At 31.7% G+C, this 21,080-nt stretch overlaps 1 protein-coding gene across 1 annotated transcript; it reads right to left on the bottom strand.

The window, feature by feature from the left end:
- Positions 1-10,372: 10,372 nt before the first annotated feature.
- LOC139882241 (uncharacterized) lies at positions 10,373-13,367 on the bottom strand. The gene is made up of 3 exons (XM_071866604.1): positions 11,850-13,367; positions 11,558-11,598; positions 10,373-11,445 (listed from the first exon to the last, which is right to left on the bottom strand). The coding sequence occupies exons 1-3, from the start codon at positions 12,762-12,764 to the stop codon at positions 10,458-10,460; spliced, it is 1,944 nt and encodes a 647-aa protein (XP_071722705.1). The 5' UTR covers positions 12,765-13,367; the 3' UTR covers positions 10,373-10,457.
- Positions 13,368-21,080: the final 7,713 nt, after the last annotated feature.

Below are 21,080 nucleotides of genomic sequence, written 5' to 3' on the forward strand. Positions count from 1 at the left end.
CGTAACTTTCAAACCGTAACTCCGTTTTCGATGAATCAAATATCGTTGGAAACGTAATGAGATTTCCTTTCTAATGGTAAGGTTTTAGAACATCAAATCCAACTTTATTTGGGATCCAAATATACGCTTACATGCCTCGTATTTCGAATGACGTTCTAAATAACGCGTAACTGAAAAACGGGGTGTTACATAAAAAGGATATGTACTCTTCACTCAAACCCTTTCCTCTCCGCTCATTGATTTTTTAAATCATACACCTAGAGGCGGATTATATTATATATATTATATATAAATTGGATTGTTATCATAAATTTTATATACATCAACAACAAAATCCAATACCACCTAAGTGGTGTATGAGGGAGGTGAGAATAAAAACAAATCATTTCTCCACCCAGAGTTAAAACTCTCTCAAAAGTAAAAAAAGTCATCCCTCTCTCTATTCGATGGATAAAGAGATTGTTTCCGAGTAGACCTCCGGCCAATAAGTATGAATTTAAAAAAATATAGTAAATTAAAATTAAAAATAAAATTGGAACTCCATGAAAATGGTAGAATCAAATTTTCATGGGTTTTAAATCATGTCTGGAATTCAATTTAGGCTCTAAACGACAGTCAAGACGCCAATAAATCGACGCTTGCTGTTAACTAAAAAATAGAGCCGAAATAAATTTTGTATAGTATGGATTAAATGCTCCATGCAAAGGCCTCCACTCCTTGAAAGTGAAGGATTTTGCTATTGGAATTATCGATTTGAAACGTGTCCGTTCTAAAGATATAGACTATTGGAACGTTATTACTAAAGGTGATTATGTTCCATTTAAGTTTGGTGATGATAGAAAAACTAAAATATTCATACCCGAGGAAGAATGGACTAAGGAACACAAAGTAGATGTAGACAAACACTATGAAGCTAAAATGACCATTTTTAACGCTTTGCCTAGGAAAGAATATGAGAGAGTTTTTATGATGGGTAATGCTAAAGAAATTTGGGATAGTATCATGGTTACTCATCATGGAAATCCGCAAGTCATGGAAAATAAAGTAGAATTGCTTATAACTAAATATGAACAATTTGCTATTGAAGATTATGAAAAAATAGATAGTGTCTATACTAGATTTAACAATATTTGTTCAAGTTTGAAAGCTCTAGGTACAATCTATACGGATAAGCAATATGTTCGAAAATTCTTAAGAGCATTACCATCAAGATGGAGACGAAAGGTGACGGCAATTGACGAATCAAAGAATGCGGAAAAGTTAGCTCTAGATGAACTCATTGGAAATCTCAAAGTACATGAGGTCATACTAGACAAAGATGATGAAGTAGAAAAGGCCAAGAAAGAGAAGAACAAGTCAATCGCTCTAAAGGCTAAGATTCATGATGAATATGACATCGATGATGACGATGATGATATTCTAAATGATGCTGAACAACTTGCATTTATTGTTCGCTCATTTAAAAAATTTTATCGAAGGCCGGGAAACCATGTTCGTCCTCCAATGGAATCAAAGAAGACATCATTCGATTCTAATAAAAAGTTTGTACGAAAATGCTTTGGGTGCGGTGATCCAAATTACTTGATAAGTGAATGTCCTAAGAGAAAGAATAAAAAGGCTTTTCTTGGAGGTGCATGGGATGATGAAGAAAATGACACACAAGAATAGGGTAAGGAAACGTGTCTCATGGACATTGATATTCCGAATGATGACGACAAAGCATCACAAGTCGAACAAACCGACAATGAGGTACTTTCAAATACTTTTGAGTTTAGTGTTGACAACTTTGTTAAATTATGTGTGTTAAGTAGTAAAGTAAGTAATAAAAACACAAGTCTAAAAGAAGAAAATAACTTGCTTAGATTAGAAGTCTTACAACTTAAAGAAAGAATCTCCAACTCACAAGAATGCCTTACATGTGACGACTTAAAACATGAAAACCTTGTTTTGAACAAAACTAACAAACTACTTGAAAATAAAATCAAATTTTCAAAATATGATGGAAGTAGTAAAGTGCTAGAAAATATTTTGAGTGTTCAAAAACCAAAAAATAACAAACAATGGTTAGGATATAAGGAGAATACCCTTGAGGTAGAATCATTCAAACATAAGCCGATAGTGTTTGTTAAACCCCAAGAAAAACCTAAAGTAGTGGAAATACTAAAACCAAAGGCTAACATGATTAATCAAGTTAAAACAAGTAGGAAAGAAATCAAGTCACTTGTGAAAAATCCTTCAAGAAGAATGATTAATAAAAACATTGGGAAAAGTAAAGTCAAAACTAAAACACTTCTCAAAAAGAACACTAATGTCAACATTGTAAAAAAAAAAAAAAAAAATGAGTTAGAGTAGGAATCTTTGATGCTAATCATCCCGAACCCAACAAACATTGGGTACCAAAGTTATTAATTGATTAAATATAGGTTTGTCTCAATGGTGTTGTACAAAATAAAGAATTGATAATTGATAGTGGATGTACTACACACATGACGGGCAACAAAGAGTTCTTTACAAAGTATACGGAGCACAATGGAGGTGATGTAATCTTTGGTGGCGATGTAAAAGGAAAAATCGTCGGTAAAGGTAACATTACTAATCAAAAGATTACACTTGACAATGTGTTACACATTAAAAACCTAAGCTTTAACTTGCTAAGTGTAGGAATAATATGTGATAAAGGTTATAACATGACATTTACCAAAAACTCCTCACACATAATAAAAGATGGTAAAAGTGTCATAAATGGAATTAGGAAGAAAGACCTTTATACATGTAAACTAGATGACTTCAAACATATAGATATTTGTCTAATCTCTATATATGATACTACTACATTGTGGCATAGAAGACTAGGGCATGATAATATGAAATTAATTTATAATATTTCTTCAAAAGACATAGTTAGAGACTTGCCTAAATTGAAAGATGAAAGTCATTTTTGTGATGCATGCAAAGTAGGAAAATAAGTTCATGCAAGTCATAAGCTTAAGAATTTTATCTCTACTAAAAGATGTCTAGAACTTTTACACATGGATTTATTTGGGCCATCGGCCGTTCAAAGTTATGGAGAAAATTTTTATACTTTAGTAATAGTAGATGACTTCTCAAGATATACATGGACACTATTTCTAAAGCATAAAAATAAAGCGTGTGAAAGATTTATAATTTTTGCTACTACAATACAAAACTTACTTGGTTGTACTATAGTAACAATAAGTACGGATCATGGTAGAGAATTTGATAATGATGCTCAATTTGGAGTCTTTTGTGATTTAAATGGTATTTCTCATAATTTCTCGGCTCCTCGCACACCTCAATCTAATGGGGTTATTGAAAGGAAAAACCGAACTCTTCAAGAAATGAGTCGAACAATGTTAAATGAACAATCTATACGTTAAAAGTTTTGGAGTGAAGCTGTTGCCACCTCCACCTACATTCAAAATAGAGTCTTAATTAGGCCATCAATGGATAAAACACCCTATTAAGTCTTAAATGGTCAAAAACCAACTGTAAAAGAGTTTTTGAGGTAGTTTTCCATTTTAAAAATTATTATTATTATTATTATTATTATTATTATTATTATTATTATTATTATTATTATTATTATTATTAAGTGTTAATATTATTTTTATTTATTATAGTTATTATTGGTATTATAATTAATATTTGTTGGTATTAAGTATGATGAATCTTAGAATTTTTATTATTGTGAACATTATTATTAATTATTGTTATTATTAGTACTAATACATGAAATGAATATAACTTATGATTACAAGTAAAGTTACAAAAATGAATATTATCATTATTGTTGTAAGTTGAGTATTATTATTACTATCATATTACGATTTATTATTAACAGTAAATATTAGTATTATCATTATTATTATCATTATTATGTTATCAGATCATTTCAAGTATTATTAATATTACTAAGCATCATTGTTAGAATTATCATTTAAACATTAATACTATTAAAATGATTACTAACATTATTATTAAAACTATTACTATTAAAATTACCATTATTATTAAAAAATATTATTTTTATGAAAACTATCATTATATCTTATCATTATTATCCTTTCATCAAAATATATTATTATTATTATAGGGGTTCTAAATAAATACACCAATGTCATAGAAGAATTCCTAGATGTCACATTCAATGAACCTCCTCCTCCACCTAAGACTAAACCTTAAGAAGATGATGATGTGATAGAACAAGATGCTATAGAAATAATGCCAACTCAAGTTGAGTCCAATGAAATAAATGAGAATGGATCTCATTTAAAACCTAGTAAAGATAACTTAGCATCCTCAATCGATCTTAAACATGTTAGGGATCATCCTATAGAACAAGTCGTAGGAGATATTAATACTAGAACCACTAGGTCTCAAACATTAAACCTAATTGCCAACTATGCTTTCATCTCCCAAATAGAACCCAAAATATATTAAGGAAGCCCTATTAGATGAAAGTTGGGTAGAAGCAATGCAAGAGGAATTAAATCAATTACAAAGGAGTGATGTATGGGATTTGGTTCCTTTACCCAGTGAGAGCAATATCATAGGTACCAAATGGGTCTATATAAATAAACTAGATGAAGCTGGTAATGTAATTAGAAACAAAGCTAGACTAGTTGCGCAAGGATATAGCCAACAAGAGGGAATTGATTATGATGAAACGTTTGCCCCAGTCGCTAGGCTAGAGTCTATAAGAATACTTCTTGCATATGCATGTACCAATAACTTCAAACTTTATCAAATGGATGTTAAAAGTGTTTTTCTAAATGGTGTCATAAATGAAGAAGTATATGTGTCACAACCTCCGGGGTTTGAAGATTTTGAAAAACCATATCATGTTTTTAAACTTAAAAAGGCTCTTTATGGACTTAAACAAGCTCTTAAAGCATGGTATGAAAGACTTAGAACCTTTTTAATAAATCACGGTTATGAAATGGGAAAATTGATAATACACTTTTTATTAAAAGGCATGAAAAGGATTTAGTTATAGTTTAAATATATGTTGATGATATTGTATTTGGTTCTACTAACGAATCTCTTAGCAATGAGTTTTCTAAGTTAATGCATGATGAGTTTCAAATGAGCATGATGGGTGAACTCAAGTTCTTTCTCGAACTTCAAATCAAACAACTAGAAGATGGAACATTCATCAATCAACAAAAGTACATTCAAGAAATGATCAAAAAGTTTGGAATGGAGAACTCAAAACCAATGGCGACTCCTATGGCAACAAATGTGAAGCTTACTTTAGAAGGAGAAGGAGAACCGTTCGATAGTACTAAATATAGGGAAATGATTGGATCCTTCTATATTTAACGGCAAGTCAGTCCGATATCATGTTTAGTGTGTGCTTGTGTGCAATATTTCAAGAAAATCCAAAGACATCACATGTTGAGGCCGTCAAAAGGATCTTTAGATACTTAAAGGGAACAATGCATCTTGGATTATGGTATCCAAAGTTCACCGAGGTTGATATTATGTGCTTTACGGATTCCGATCACGGAGGGTCAATGATTGATAGAAAGAGCACAAGTGGAGTATGCGCGTTCGTGGGTCTTTGCTTAACATCATGGTTCTCAAAGAAGCAAACGTGTGTTGCATTGTCTACCACCGAAGCAGAATATGTAGCTATGGGAAGAGCATGCGCACAAGTGTTACAGATGAAGCAAATCTTCCTTGATTACGGTATCATCCCATCCGAAATACCCATATGTTGTGATAACAAAAGTGCTATAGACCTATCTAAAAATCAAATATTACACTTTAGGACTAAACACATAGACATTAGGCACCACTTCCTTCGTGACCACGTCCAAAATGGTAATATTGTGATAGACAAGGTAGAATCTGCTGAAAACATAGCTGACATATTCACTAAGCCCCTTAAAATGAGACCTTTAACTTGCTTAGGAATGGGTTGGGAATGATGGAACATACTCCGTAAAATAACCTGAAGATCACGCACGATCGAACTACGGTCGACCGTGTAGGCAATCGCCTGGCGTCTGACGATTTTCTTTGTCTTTTATGTACTCTCTTTAATATCCAAACAACTTTTTCACTAACCACATCTTTTCTTTAAACCCCAACCACTGGATCTCAAGATTTTCTTTTGTCCTATTTTCAAGTACTCTTCAAAAGTGGTCCAAACTCTTTCAATTTTCTTCAAGGTAAGCATCCAAAACTTATTTTTAACTTTGCCTATACTTGTTTAATTATGTAAGAGTCTTTTCAAACTAATAGGAATACTTGTTTTCTAGCATAAATTCTTTAATTGTGTGAGTAAAAATTGTTATGAAAAGCATCACTTATCAAATGTGCCATAATAGTGGTTTCTTGCATAAATCTTATATTTATATTTTTTAAGCTTTTAAACCCACTCATGCACACACATGTGTTTGAACAAATCATTATGATACTTGTAAATCTCATGACTAGTATCTATACTTGACAAACATAAAGCAAAATGATGAAACTTGTCTAAATTTTTAAAAGAAATGGCACAATTTACTTTCAAAATTTTTAAAATGAGTCTAGACAAGGACTAATCTACACATGTTTAGCATATAGTTTTTGAAAATCATATAATAAACTTGAATATTTTGCTAAAAATGTGGCTTTTCTAGTAAATGACCAACACGAGAAATCAACGTATTACAAACAATAGGCAACACATGGAAACTAGAACACTTCATGAAGAGCGTGTTGTTCATCATACCGAATTTCCCGAACTAACTCAACTTTTCACTCAAAACAATTGCTTCTCATTCCTTGAGTTTGATGAAGTCATTTATCCAACGTTGATTAGAGAATTTTATGCTCATCTTGATGTTTCAAATCCCGACCAAGTTGCATTTTGACTTTTCAATACACCCTACACTTGGTCTCTTGAACAATTCGCGACCGTTATGGCTATTCCTTCCAATGGACGTTCCTTCTATACTCCTTCTACCGATCTAAGATCACTTAACCCCACATTTCCGTTACAACCTATCTTAGATATCATTACCATTCCTGGAGTACAACGAAACCTCAACTAACGACTTCGCATTTAAGATGACGAAATACGCCATGATCTTCAACTCCTATTAAACGTCGTTCGCAACAATGTCTATTGTAGGGATCCTACCGCCACTCACGTTTCAGGAACCGAAGTTGTTATCATGTGGTCTTATCTTACTCATGAGCCCATAAACCTCGCTTATCTCACGACTCAACGAATGGGTTATCTTCGAGAGCAAGGAAATCGCCCTCTTCCGTACTCTAACCATCTTAATCAACTTTTTCGATTTGTTCGTGCCATTAACCCTTCTCAAATTCCTCAACCCGTGTCCACAATTACTCTTACCTATTGGGAAGCCCATCCGGTCATAATTATCTCTTCCGACAATGAAGGCTCAACTATCTCCGATGCGTTTAGCACCAACGACATTTATCATTGAAAATAAATGTTGGTTAAGACTAAGTTTAAGGGCGAGTAGATTCAACACTTGTCCTAAGGTTAAAATTTGTTATGTACTAATTATTGTCAGGCATTTATTATGCTTATTATGTATGTTACTTCTTTATGTTTAATATTGGTTCGAGGGGGAGCCATATTATTGATAAATAGGAACAATTGATAAGCTTGTACGTTTTAAGGGGGAGCATTACTCTAGAGCGTGCTTAGTTCCAGGTGGAGTTAACATTTTTGCTTCGACAAAAAGGGGAGAAAGTGTATGATACATTAACACTTATGTCAGCTTACATAGTTAAAACACTTACTCATATGTTTGTCATCATCAAAAAGGGGGAGAATGTTGGTTAAGATTCTAATCTTAATATTCAAAAGTTAATCACTTTGTTTTGATGATGACACAAAAGAGATAGGTGCTTAATCATATGTAAGACGACATGAGTTCATAAGCCTACACTATCTCTAGCAAAAGACCAATACATAAATAATTAACTTGGTAAAATTTCTATGCGGCTGCACCACAGTCGACCGTGGGTCTGACCATGGATGCCCTGTACCAATGGCTGCAATCTTTTTCAAAACTATGATCTGCGGTCAACCTCACGGTCGATCGCAGTTCGACCGCAGTTTACTCTGTTACCAAATTCATCCACTTTAAGTTAGACCACTTTGAAGCATCTATAATTTACAAAATCTTTTTAAACATACTTATAATAGTTGCCATTTTTGATCTCAAAAGAGTTTTGAACCAAAAGATGTTAATTTTTACTAATCACGCTTAATGACATTTTAATGACATTTTAAGCTCAATTAAGGTTAAACACATAAGTGTTTTATTTTTCACTTGTTACAAAATGTCATTCAAATACATATACTAATGATGGTCATTAAAAGTCCCAACAAGAGAGTTGCTCTCCCATAACTTTTATGTATCATTTTTATGTATGTGCAATTATGAACTAATAAGTTGTTGATGTAATAATCTCCAAGTAAGCTCTAAATAGATTAAAACTAGTTTATTTGAGATGCAACAAGATTCCAAAGGAAAAAATGCTTCCATTAGCAAAGTGACAAGTAATTAAGAAAGGTTGATGAAGTTTTGGAAGATAATGCTTTGTCAAGAGACAAAATTCTGCAATTACCCTATTAAGTAATCAATGACAAATGGTCAAAGCTTGAAGAATTTCTTCTTTTATGGACATGTCAACTTCCACACTTATGTTCAAAATAAAAAGGGTAATGGGGATGATTTCAGAGATAATTGGCTTTTAGTTGCAGCTATTCAACAAAGGAAAATGACAATTTTCAAAGGACAAAAACGGTTATAGGAATCAGATGTTAGAGGTACACGGTCAAACTACGGTCGACCGTGTAGTGAGTCGTACAGCTTCCAGGCAGATTTCTCTTTCTATAAAAGTCAAGCCTTGGAGCATTTGAAGACTCACCTCTTGCACTCATATTTTCTTATACTTACTGATATCATTCTTATAATTCATTGTAATCTTTTAGAGTGATTCTAGCAAGAGTACTTGTAAGCTTAAGTTGTAAGTTTACTTGTAAACTATCTTCTTAAAGGGATCTAGAAGGTAGTTGTGTTTTCACTAGGATAGTTCATTAGGATCTTGTGGTAAGAGCTTTAGGTGGTTGTGAAGTCTTCAAAGGGACGTAAGGGTTCACAAGTTGCGGCTTATCAAAGTACTAGTGTTGTATCCGGACACTCCACCGAGTATGGAGTATCATAGTAAAGAAAAATCTCAATTCGTAGAATTGGGGAGCGGATTAAGGAAGATTAGTTAACATCTTCCCGAACCACTATATATAGTTGTGTTTGTCCTCTCTTTCCTTCTCTCTTTGATTATATACTAGTAAAAAGACCCGTGAAATCACGGATTTATTAAATAATTCAAGTTTGAATATACTATTATCGATAATATTTACCAAATCATTGAGAAACATAACCAAATCATTGAAGCTTATAAAATGCATATAACAAATAATTACAACGATATCGTACCACAAATATCTTTCCCGTAACATATGTATATGAAATAATCAAAGATAGATTACAAACATTTTTAACAAAATAAATGAGCTACGTTCATTCCCCCACCACATTCTTCTAATTTTCATCACAATTACTAATTTTCTTGTCATAAAAGTCTACATTACAACATTTTATTGAGACATGTATTTCGTATACATAAGTAATATATTTAATCCCGTAAAGAGAACCTATATAATAATAATAATAATAATAATAATAATAATAATAATAATAATAATAATAATAATAATAATAATAATAATAATAATAATAATAATAATAATAATAATAATAATAATAATAATAATAATAATGTTTACTTAAGAATTAAATATTTATATAGTAATAACAAATGATTCTATATTTTTTTTAAAAACTAAAATAAAATTATTATATGAAGGTTGTACAATATGCTTCAAAGTTTGTACATGTGTTCATGAGAGGTTTGTTTTAAAGATTGTTTATATGGTCATTGGAATGTTTTACCATAAGGTTGTACCTAATGTTTCAAATATTGTACATATAATCATGGAGTGTTTTACCATTAGGTTGTATATAATGCTTTAAATATTGTAAATATGATCATGAAGGTATTTTACCATTAGGTTATACATAATGCTTCTCATATTATACAATTAACATGCTAATATTATTTTTTATTAAATAAAATAATTAATTATTAATGACATCATCATGTGTGTCTTAGAATTTTTTTTTTTAATTTTTTAATTTTTTTTAACTTGTGTATTCCTCATTTATGACATCATCATTATAGATATTTATTAGAAAGTATAGATATACGTATACATATACTTTATATATAGAGTTTGAGAACAAACATTTCAAATCACACTATATCAAGTTCAAGTTCAAGAAAACGTAAAGAAATTTTAAAAAATCGACTAAGTAACTATCCACCCCTCTAGTTACTTACATATTTTTTAAAATGAATTTGGCCCGGTAAATTCGTTTAAGATCATCTATTACATACAACACGGCCTCAACAAGAGCCAGGGGATCCTGAGAACTTGGTGACCCAATGATATTCTTCAACACTTCAGATCTTGCTTTATTAATCATAACACTGCAATTGTTGGTCTTTATTTCTAGTTCCTCTTCATCCTTTGAAAGTGACTCCAATGTTTTCTTAACAGCATCCATTACTAATTTCACGGTGTCATCGATCGTGGTAGCCAATTCAGCATTCTTTTTAAAACTTTCAATTTGGATCTGAACCCTTTGAACGAGTGTGCGAATATTATCTAGACCAGTGAGTGTTGAATGACACCCCGTTAGCATAGCATGGATTACTCCTTGTTGCCCTTCAATGTCATTCTTATAATTTTTTGAAAGGGAAGTAAATACTTTCGTCGTCCACTGATCCCGCTTTGTATCCATATCCCATCTACTCATTGCATTCATTGTTAAAAATGTTTTTTGTCGATCATGAACAAAATTGAAATTATTGAAGAAATCTTGAGAGAATGGATCTTCAGCAGCCTTGAGTTTCTTCAAAATCCTTGATGTATTTTCAAATGACCTGTTATCATTATCATCATCCCCATCACACTCATTATGATACTGTTGTAAAGCTTCAATAATCAATAGTCGAGTGTATTGTACCCTCTTTAAACATTTCTTTAGTAGCAAACATAAATCAAGTGTTTGTGAGTTGTTCTTGAAAAATTCATCCACCAAATCAAACAATTCCTGATTTTTCCAAATACGTCTCTTAGAATCCACGGCCGAATTCACCAGATCTTGATTCATTTTCAACAAAAATTGGGTCTCTTCGTTCCCCAAATCAAACGACATAATAGCTTTGTCATTCACTCCGGCATCCAACGTATTGATCACATCTGTAGTCTCCTTTAAAGACGCTGAAGAAGAGCCGACAGATAGATATTCTGGTTTATTGCTAAAATAAACACAAAAAATCACTATCAGTACGATATCATAAACCACGGTTCAAATATAAAAGTATTGTTCAAAAAAGCACTCATCACATCATTTCATGACATACATATTACCTGATTTTGAGTGAGGTTTCCAAGGCAGAAGTTGATAATAACTGTAGAAAAAAACACATTCAAAGTTTCAAACAAACTTTTAATTTTTGTGTCGATCTGTGCAACTTGCAAGTTGTAAATCATGGAGTACAAGCATGGTAAATCGCAGTATAAAAATTCCACATGCTGGTACTATATGCTTTAACAATTGTAAGTTGCACACCTTGAAACATAAATTACCCTTATAGGACCATAACTCTTTTTCTATTAGATATTCATAAAAACTAAACTAAAGAAAAGTTAAACTTATTACCTGCATTTTCAGAATTTCTTCAAGCTCTTTCGCGACACGATCCATAGGAGGTCGCTGTTCTCGATCATCAAGCAAGCATTCATATGCAATCTTTGAAAACCCGTTCATCGAGTCTAAACTCATTCGATCCCTTAAAACTGGATCAACAATCTTATCCAATTTATTTTCTTTGTAGCATTTTTTCACCAACGACGCAGATAACAATAAGCCATCATCGCCCATAATCAAGCACAACCTCCCGCATAAAACTTCAAACAGTACCATTCCGAAAGAATAAACATCAGATTCTTTCTTTACAATACCACTAGAAGCGTACTCCGGCTCCAAATAACCATGTGTACCACAAGCATGAGTAATAACAGCACTTCTATTCAAACCTGCTAAACTTAACTTGGATAATCCAAGATCAGATATTTTAGCAACCCAATTATGATCTATCAAAATATTTGCACTTTTTATATCACGGTGGATTATGGTCTGATGTTTTCCAACATGATTATGAAGGTGGCTAAGTCCACGTGCAGCATCAAGACATATTTTAAGTCTTTCAAGCCACGTAAGAGAATAAACCGTACCGCTATGCTTTAGATACTGATCCAAACTTCCACGCTCGGCGTATTCATAAACAATTATCTTTTCTTTCCCTTCATCACAGTAACCGAGTAGGGTGATCAAGTTTGGATGTTTTTGACCAGTAAGCAACTGAATTTCCATCAAGAACTCTTTTAACCCTTGTCCAAACTGCTCATTTAACCGCTTAACCGCAACGGTTGTTAATTTCCCATTTACAGAAAGTTCCCCTTTGTAAACCATACCATACCCACCTTTTCCAATACACAATTGGAAGTTTTTTGTTGCTAATTCTATCTCTTTCAATGGTATCTTGAGGTGTTGTGACTCTTTCAGCAATGACATTTATATAAATTATGCAATAGTTAGAAAATTCTTTGTAGTCCAACCAAGTTCACCAAAAAAAGTTGAAACTGACAAGATTCGGAGGACTTGAGATAACTAGATAATCATCCGTTCGAATTACAGAATGATAATATTCTGTAATCAAAACCAAATTGCCAATTCAAACTACGAAAAGGTAATTATCAATAATAGTCAGGGAGTTTGACTAAATGCATCAAAAGTTGACCATAACACAAGATCTCAAAAGTCTTGTAATAACAAAACCATTAAACACCTAAATTCATCTATTTTCATTTTATTTTAACAAAATAATACTGAAAGTAATAATCCTACCTTCCAACACTCAACATACACTTTCGCCGTCGCTGATCGGTGTCGACAGTCACCGAAAGTCAGCTTTATCGCTCGCCGTTGACGTCACTGGAAATTGGCAGCCATATTTGAACAAGTTTAATATAGTTTAAAGACGAAATGGAAACACGATCTTGTTTGAGTTTCCACCATTGACTACTGATGATAATGATAATGATGATGATTGATGATTGATAATTGATGTACCATTGCATATTGAGATTTGGAACCTGTTTCCATTTTCTTTTTTTACTTGATACTCCGTATTTTTTTTCTCAAGTTGGTTTAAACAGCATACCATAAATATAACTCCATTACTTATTGACTTTTTTCCTCCGTTGGTCCTTAAGTTATACACGAAATTACAATTCGAGTCTATCAAATTTTTAATTGAATTTTCGAGACTTTTAATTGCATAATTTGGCAATTCGTATCCCTCCTCCTACCTGCCGTCTAAATTGGTCGTTAACCCTTGACATGTGCCATGCATGTGAGTGTAAAATCGTCTTTTTACTCTTTCTTCGACTTTTTTGCTCCGTTGGTCCTTCATATATACACAAAATTGCAATCTCGAGTCCCTCAAGTTTTTAATTTGACTTTTTATATGTTTCTTTCGTACACTTCATTTATGAATCCATATATCATTAACATAATTATATTTAACATCCAAATATCTCTCACCTCAGATAATCAAATCTAAGCAATTGCATCAATTTAAATTTTAAATAAGTGCTAAAACAAAAACGCATTTGTTGAAATAGAAAAAATCAATCATAACCAAGATATTGGATCAGAAACCCATTTGTTCACTTCGATGATCAGATCCAAGAAATTGGATCCGAACATCTAGTAATCTTTATCATTTAAACCTCATGTGTAAACCAAATCAAAAAACAAACTCAAACAATAATTATCAACCTTGAACGATGTAATCAAATCATAAATAAAATCATGAAATCTTGAGATCAACCGAAAATACCAGATCCGTAAAATAACATTTTTTTTTGCACCAAGTTTCAAGTTTTACGAACCTCAATTTGGTTCAGTAATGGGTCGTTCCAATAGTGATTTTATCTTGTTTTTAATATATATATATATATATATATATATATATATATATATATATATATATATATATATATATATATATATATATATATATATATATATATATATAAATAAAGTTATTAAATAAAATTAAAAAATACGGAGTATATTAAATTAAAAAAAAGTTAATATAATAATTATATTATAAGAATTTTTAAAGTAAATATAATTATAATTATATTATAAATTTATAAATTAAAAGTAAAAAAATTAAAAGATTTTTTTAATTTTGTAGTGACCCGAACTTTTCCATGTTTATATATATTAATTGAGATTGATATTTATATGATTAAATGTTTCCAACATGTTAAGCAATCAAACTTGTTAAGACTTGATTAATTGAAATATGTTTCATATAGACAATTGACCACCCAAGTTGACCGGTGATTCACGAACGTTAAAACTTGTAAAAACTATATGATGACATATATATGAATATATATATAGTTAACATGATACTATGATAAGTAAAATATCATTAAGTATATTAACAATGAACTACATATGTAAAAACAAGACTACTAACTTAATGATTTTTAAACGAGACATATATGTAACGATTATCGTTGTAAAGACATTTAATGTATATATATCATATTAAGAGATATTCATACATGATAATATCATGATAATATAATAATTTAAAATCTCATTTGATATTATAAACATTGGGTTAACAACATTTAACAAGATCGTTAACCTAAAGGTTTCAAAACAACACTTACATGTAACGACTAACGATGACTTAACGACTCAGTTAAAATGTATATACATGTAGTGTTTTAATATGTATTTATACACTTTTGAAATACTTCAATACACTTATCAAAATACTTCTACTTAACAAAAATGATTACAATTACATCCTCGTTCAGTTTCATCAACAATTCTACTCGTATGCACCCGTATTCGTACTCGTACAATACACAGCTTTTAGATGTATGTACTATTGGTATATACACTCCAATGATCAGCTCTTAGCAGCCCATGTGAGTCACCTAACACATGTGGGAACCATCATTTGGCAACTAGCATGAAATATCTCATAAAATTACAAAAATATGAGTAATCATTCATGACTTATTTACATGAAAACAAAATTACATATCCTTTATATCTAATCCATACACCAACGACCAAAAACACCTACAAACACTTTCATTCTTCAATTTTCTTCATCTAATTGATCTCTCTCAAGTTCTATCTTCAAGTTCTAAGTGTTCTTCATATATTCTACAAGTTCTAGTTACATAAAATCAAGAATACTTTCAAGTTTGCTAGCTCACTTCCAATCTTGTAAGGTGATCATCCAACCTCAAGAAATCTTTGTTTCTTACAGTAGGTTATCATTCTAATACAAGGTAATAATCATATTCAAACTTTGGTTCAATTTCTATAACTATAACAATCTTATTTCAAGTGATGATCTTACTTGAACTTGTTTTCGTGTCATGATTCTGCTTCAAGAACTTCGAGCCATCCAACGATCCGTTGAAGCTAGATCCATTTTTATCTTTTCCAGTAGGTTTATCCAAGGAACTTAAGGTAGTAATGATGTTCATAACATCATTTGATTCATACATATAAAGCTATCTTATTTGAAGGTTTAAACTTGTAATCACTAGAACATAGTTTAGTTAATTCTAAACTTGTTCGCAAACAAAAGTTAATCCTTCTAACTTGACTTTTAAAATCAACTAAACACATGTTCTATATCTATATGATATGCTAACTTAATGATTTAAAACCTGGAAACACGAAAAACACCGTAAAATCGGATTTACGCCGTCTTAGTAACACCGCGGGCTGTTTTGGGTTAGTTAATTAAAAACTATGATAAACTTTGATTTAAAAGTTGTTATTCTGAGAAAATGATTGTTATTATGAACATGAAACTATATCCAAAAATTATGGTTAAACTCAAAGTGGAAGTATGTTTTGTAAAATGGTCATCTAGACGTCGTTCTTTCGACTGAAATGACTACCTTTACAAAAACAACCTGTAACTTATTTTTCCGACTATAAACCTATACTTTTTCTATTTAGATTCATAAAATAGAGTTCAATATGAAACAATAGCAATTTGATTCACTCAAAACAGATTTAAAATGAAGAAGTTATGGGTAAAACAAGATTGGATAATTTTTCTCATTTTAGCTACGTGAAAATTGGTAACAAATCTATTCCAACCATAACTTAATCAACTTGTATTGTATATTATGTAATCTTGAGATACCATAGACACGTATACAATGTTTCGACCTATCATGTCGACACATCTATATATATTTCGAAACAACCATAGACACTCTATATGTGAATGTTGGAGTTAGCTATACAGGGTTGAGGTTGATTCCAAAATATATATAGTTTGAGTTGTGATCAATACTGAGATACGTATACACTGGGTCGTGGATTGATTCAAGATAATATTTATCGATTTATTTCTGTACATCTAACTGTGGACAACTAGTTGTAGGTTACTAACGAGGACAGCTGACTTAATAAACTTAAAACATCAAAATATATTAAAAGTGTTGTAAATATATTTTGAACATACTTTGATATATACGTATATATTGTTATAGGTTCGTGAATCAACCAGTGGCCAAGTCTTACTTCCCGACGAAGTAAAAATCTGTGAAAGTGAGTTATAGTCCCACTTTTAAAATCTAATATTTTTGGGATGAGAATACATGCAGGTTTTATAAATGATTTACAAAATAGACACAAGTACGTGAAACTACATTCTATGGTTGAATTATCGAAATCGAATATGCCCCTTTTTATTAAGTCTGGTAATCTAAGAATTAGGGAACAGACACCCTAATTGACGCGAATCCTAAAGATAGATCTATTGGGCCTAACAAACCCCATCCAAAGTACCGGATGCTTTAGTACTTCGAAATTTATATCATATCCGAAGGGTGTCCCGGAATGATGGGGATATTCTTATATATGCACTTTGTTAATGTCGGTTACCAGGTGTTCACCATATGAATGATTTTTATCTCTATGTATGGGATGTGTATTGAAATATAAAATCTTGTGGTCTATTATTATGATTTGATATATATAGGTTAAACATATAACTCACCAACATTTTTGTTGACGTTTTAAGCATGTTTATTCTCAGGTGATTATTAAGAGCTTCCGCTGTCGCATACTTAAATAAGGACGAGATTTGGAGTCCATGCTTGTATGATATTGTGTAAAAACTGCATTCAAGAAACTTATTTTGTTGTAACATATTTGTATTGTAAACCATTATGTAATGGTCGTGTGTAAAAAGGATATTTTAGATTATCATTATTTGATAATCTACGTAAAGCTTTTTAAACCTTTATTGATGAAATAAAGGTTATGGTTTGTTTTAAAATGAATGCAGTCTTTGAAAAACGTCTCATATAGAGGTCAAAACCTCGCAACGAAATCAATTAATATGGAACGTTTTTAATCAATAAGAACGGGACATTTCAGTTGGTATCCGAGCGTTGGTCTTAGAGAACCAGAATTTTGCATTAGTGTGTCTTATCGAGTTTGTTAGGATGCATTAGTGAGTCTGGACTTCGACCGTGTTTACTTGAAAAATGATTGATTAACAAATTTTGTTGGAAACTATATATTTTTAACATGTGAATATTATGTGATATATTAATCTCTTAACGCGTTTGATATTATGTGATAGATGTCTACCTCTAGAACAAGTCCCATTGACTCACCTAATAATAATGAAGAGTCAAATGTAAATTGGAATGATTCGTGGACTGATTCACAAGTTCCCGAAGAGGAACCAGAAGAAGAGTCGGAACCGGAAGAAGAATCGGAACCGGAAGAAGAATTGGAACCGGATGAAGAAATAGAACCGGTGGGGGAAATAATAAAACGGTTAAGTAAAAGAAAATCCTCAACCAACCGACCAAGGTTAATTATGGTCAATGGTGTTTCCGCCAAGGAAGCAAAATATTGGGAGGATTACCAATTCTCCGATGAATCGGATTCCGACGAGAATTCCGATGATATTATAGAAATTACCCCAACTGAATTTAAAAAGGCAAAAGAAAATAATAAGGGAAAGGGCATAAAAATAGAGAAATCTAATTCCAACCCTGATGAACTTTATATGTATCGTCAACCCCCGAAGTCCTTAAGTTGTAACAATGACCCGGGAACCTCTAAACTACCAGGTTTTTCTAAACCAATGTGGAAAACAACGGCTCGTATTAGGGGAACATCATATATCCCTAGAAACTTTGCAAAACGAACCAAAACCGAAGAAGAAGAAACAAGCGAGTCGGAATAAGATAGTTGTATTCGTGTGGTGTAATATATGTAATATAGTGTGCTTTTGCTTTATGATATATGTAAAAATTGCTTGTATTAATAAGTATTTTTTTATGAATCTAACTCTTGTCTATTTTACAGTATAAAAACACAAAATGGATAGACAACCCAATATTTTAAGAGACCTACCCGGAGACATGATTGATGAAATCTTGTCTAGAGTCGGTCAGAATTCTTCGGCACAACTATTTAAGGCGAGATCAGTTTGTAAGACATTCGAAGAATGTTCCAAGAATGCCTTGGTTTATAAAAGGCTTTCATTCGAAAGATGGGGGATATCACATTGGGAAATCCATAAGTTACGATGTGTTTACTTTGACGCATATATTGCGGGGAATGTCATAACCCGTCCTTAACCATAAGAACGAGTTAGATAACGTATGATTTCATTGCGAGGTATTGACCTCTATATGCGACATTTTTAAAAGAACAACTGCATTTATTTTACATTACAAACCATAACTCTTATATTAATACAAGCTTTAGACAATATAAAGATGATTATCGTTTAGCGATAATCTTAGACTTACAAACTTTACATGTGATGATAACAATACGATTTCTAGCATATTTTACATTACAATTCCTCGGATATGCAGTTTTATTTTTGACACAAATATGCATACTCAAGATCTTGCTTAAATTCAACATGTTGCAGTGGAAGCTTTTAGTTATCACCTGAGAATAGACATGTTTAAAACGTCAACATAAAGTTGGTGAGATATAGGTTTAATGCCGGCAGCAATATATATATATAGACCACAAGATTTCATATATAAACATTTTAATAAAAATATTCTAAGTGGTTGAGCACTTGGTAACCATACTTAACATTTAATCACGTCGCATATTCCCTTTATTATGAAATCTTACTACACCGTACCAAGTGTAGTCACGAAACGAAGTACTGTGCAACCGTTGAATACTGGTCGTCCAGTCCGGTTGGGGTTGTCAGGCCCGATAGATCTATCAACAGGATTCGCGTTTACAATACCGCTGTAAATAATAGTTACCAAGCTACAGGGAAGTATGCCAGTGGTACAACTCAACGTAGAATATATTTTTCAGTTACTTGTGTCCATAACGTAAAACATAAAATACATGTATTCTCATCCCGAAATACTTAGAGTTTAAAAGTGGGACTATATACTCACTTTTGTCTTGAAGATATGTAATTTCGACTTGGTCTCCGATTGATATCACGAACCTATCCATATATAATTTATCAATATATTTTCATTTTAAACAAACGTCACATATATATACTTATAATACTTTTAATACTTTTAATAATTCCTTAGTCCGTAGTTAGCAGTCCGATGTTAGTAATTCAATTTTAATGGTTCATTTTTAGGTGTTTAATAAACCCCCAATGAAATAAATAAAACCCCCATCGTATATGTATTGGTCGAGATTAATCTTGACCCACGGTACCGGTGTTGTCAAATGACGTGTTGCGTACATAAAGTACCGGTGTTGTCAAATGACGTGTTGCGTACAATCATGGGATCTTATGATTAATCTTCTCGTATTATTTACGGGTGATCCTGAACCATATAAAATTAAATTATGAGTACATATATATAAAATATCATGTTATTTTAAAAAGATGTGATTTATTTAAATTTTCTTCAATTATTTTCGTGGCTAAACTAGTCTTAGATATCCGATCTCGTTTTGGTCATAGTTTCTTCGTTACAACTCCGTTTTCGTTGGTTCAACTTGCCACTTCCTTGGATCGAGTCCCTCTTTAAGAATATGAACTGTAAATACCTTAGTTTTTATTCGAAATCACAGGTCATAGGTCAAACTTTGGTGAAACTTATGAAGTTAATCATTTTTGTTACAAAAATATCATTTAATGACCATTTTTCTAAAAATACTTATACTTTGAATTAAATCATGAAATTTTTATGTGTTAACATATTCATAAGAAATATCATTTTTCCAGAATATAAACCTCCAATTCAAAGTTTAAGATGGTTTTTAATTATCCAACCCAAAACAGCCCCCGGTTGCACTCCGACGTCGTAAAAACAGTTTTTAAGGTGTTCTTTGAAAAACCAAGTTTTACCTTGTTAAGTTAGAATATATTTATGATATATTACAGGTCTTGAAGTATTTTAAAAGTTAAGTTAGAAGGATCTATTTAGTTTGCAAACAAGTTTGAAAACATTCAAACTATGTTCTTGTTGTTAAAATTTTATACCACAAAATAAGATAGCTATATATATATGAATCGAATAAGGTTATGAACAAAGTTACTACCTCAAGTTACTTGGACAAGATTGCTGTAAAAGATGAGTGAAAACCTAGAACTAAAAGGGTGATGGAATTGGATGAAAGATTGGAAGTAAGTTTGTGTTCTTGGAAGGATTCTTGAAGTGTTTTTGTAAGAGTTTTCTTATGGTGATTAAGTGATGTTTTTATGGCTAGATCTTCATGGATATTAGCTGAATGGTTATAGAGTTTAAGGGTTATGAAGATGTGTGTGTTTTTAGCTAGAGAGTGGAA

The sequence above is a fragment of the Rutidosis leptorrhynchoides genome, chromosome 1 (genome assembly GCF_046630445.1).
Source record: "Rutidosis leptorrhynchoides isolate AG116_Rl617_1_P2 chromosome 1, CSIRO_AGI_Rlap_v1, whole genome shotgun sequence".
In the NCBI taxonomy this organism is placed as follows: Eukaryota; Viridiplantae; Streptophyta; class Magnoliopsida; order Asterales; family Asteraceae; genus Rutidosis; species Rutidosis leptorrhynchoides.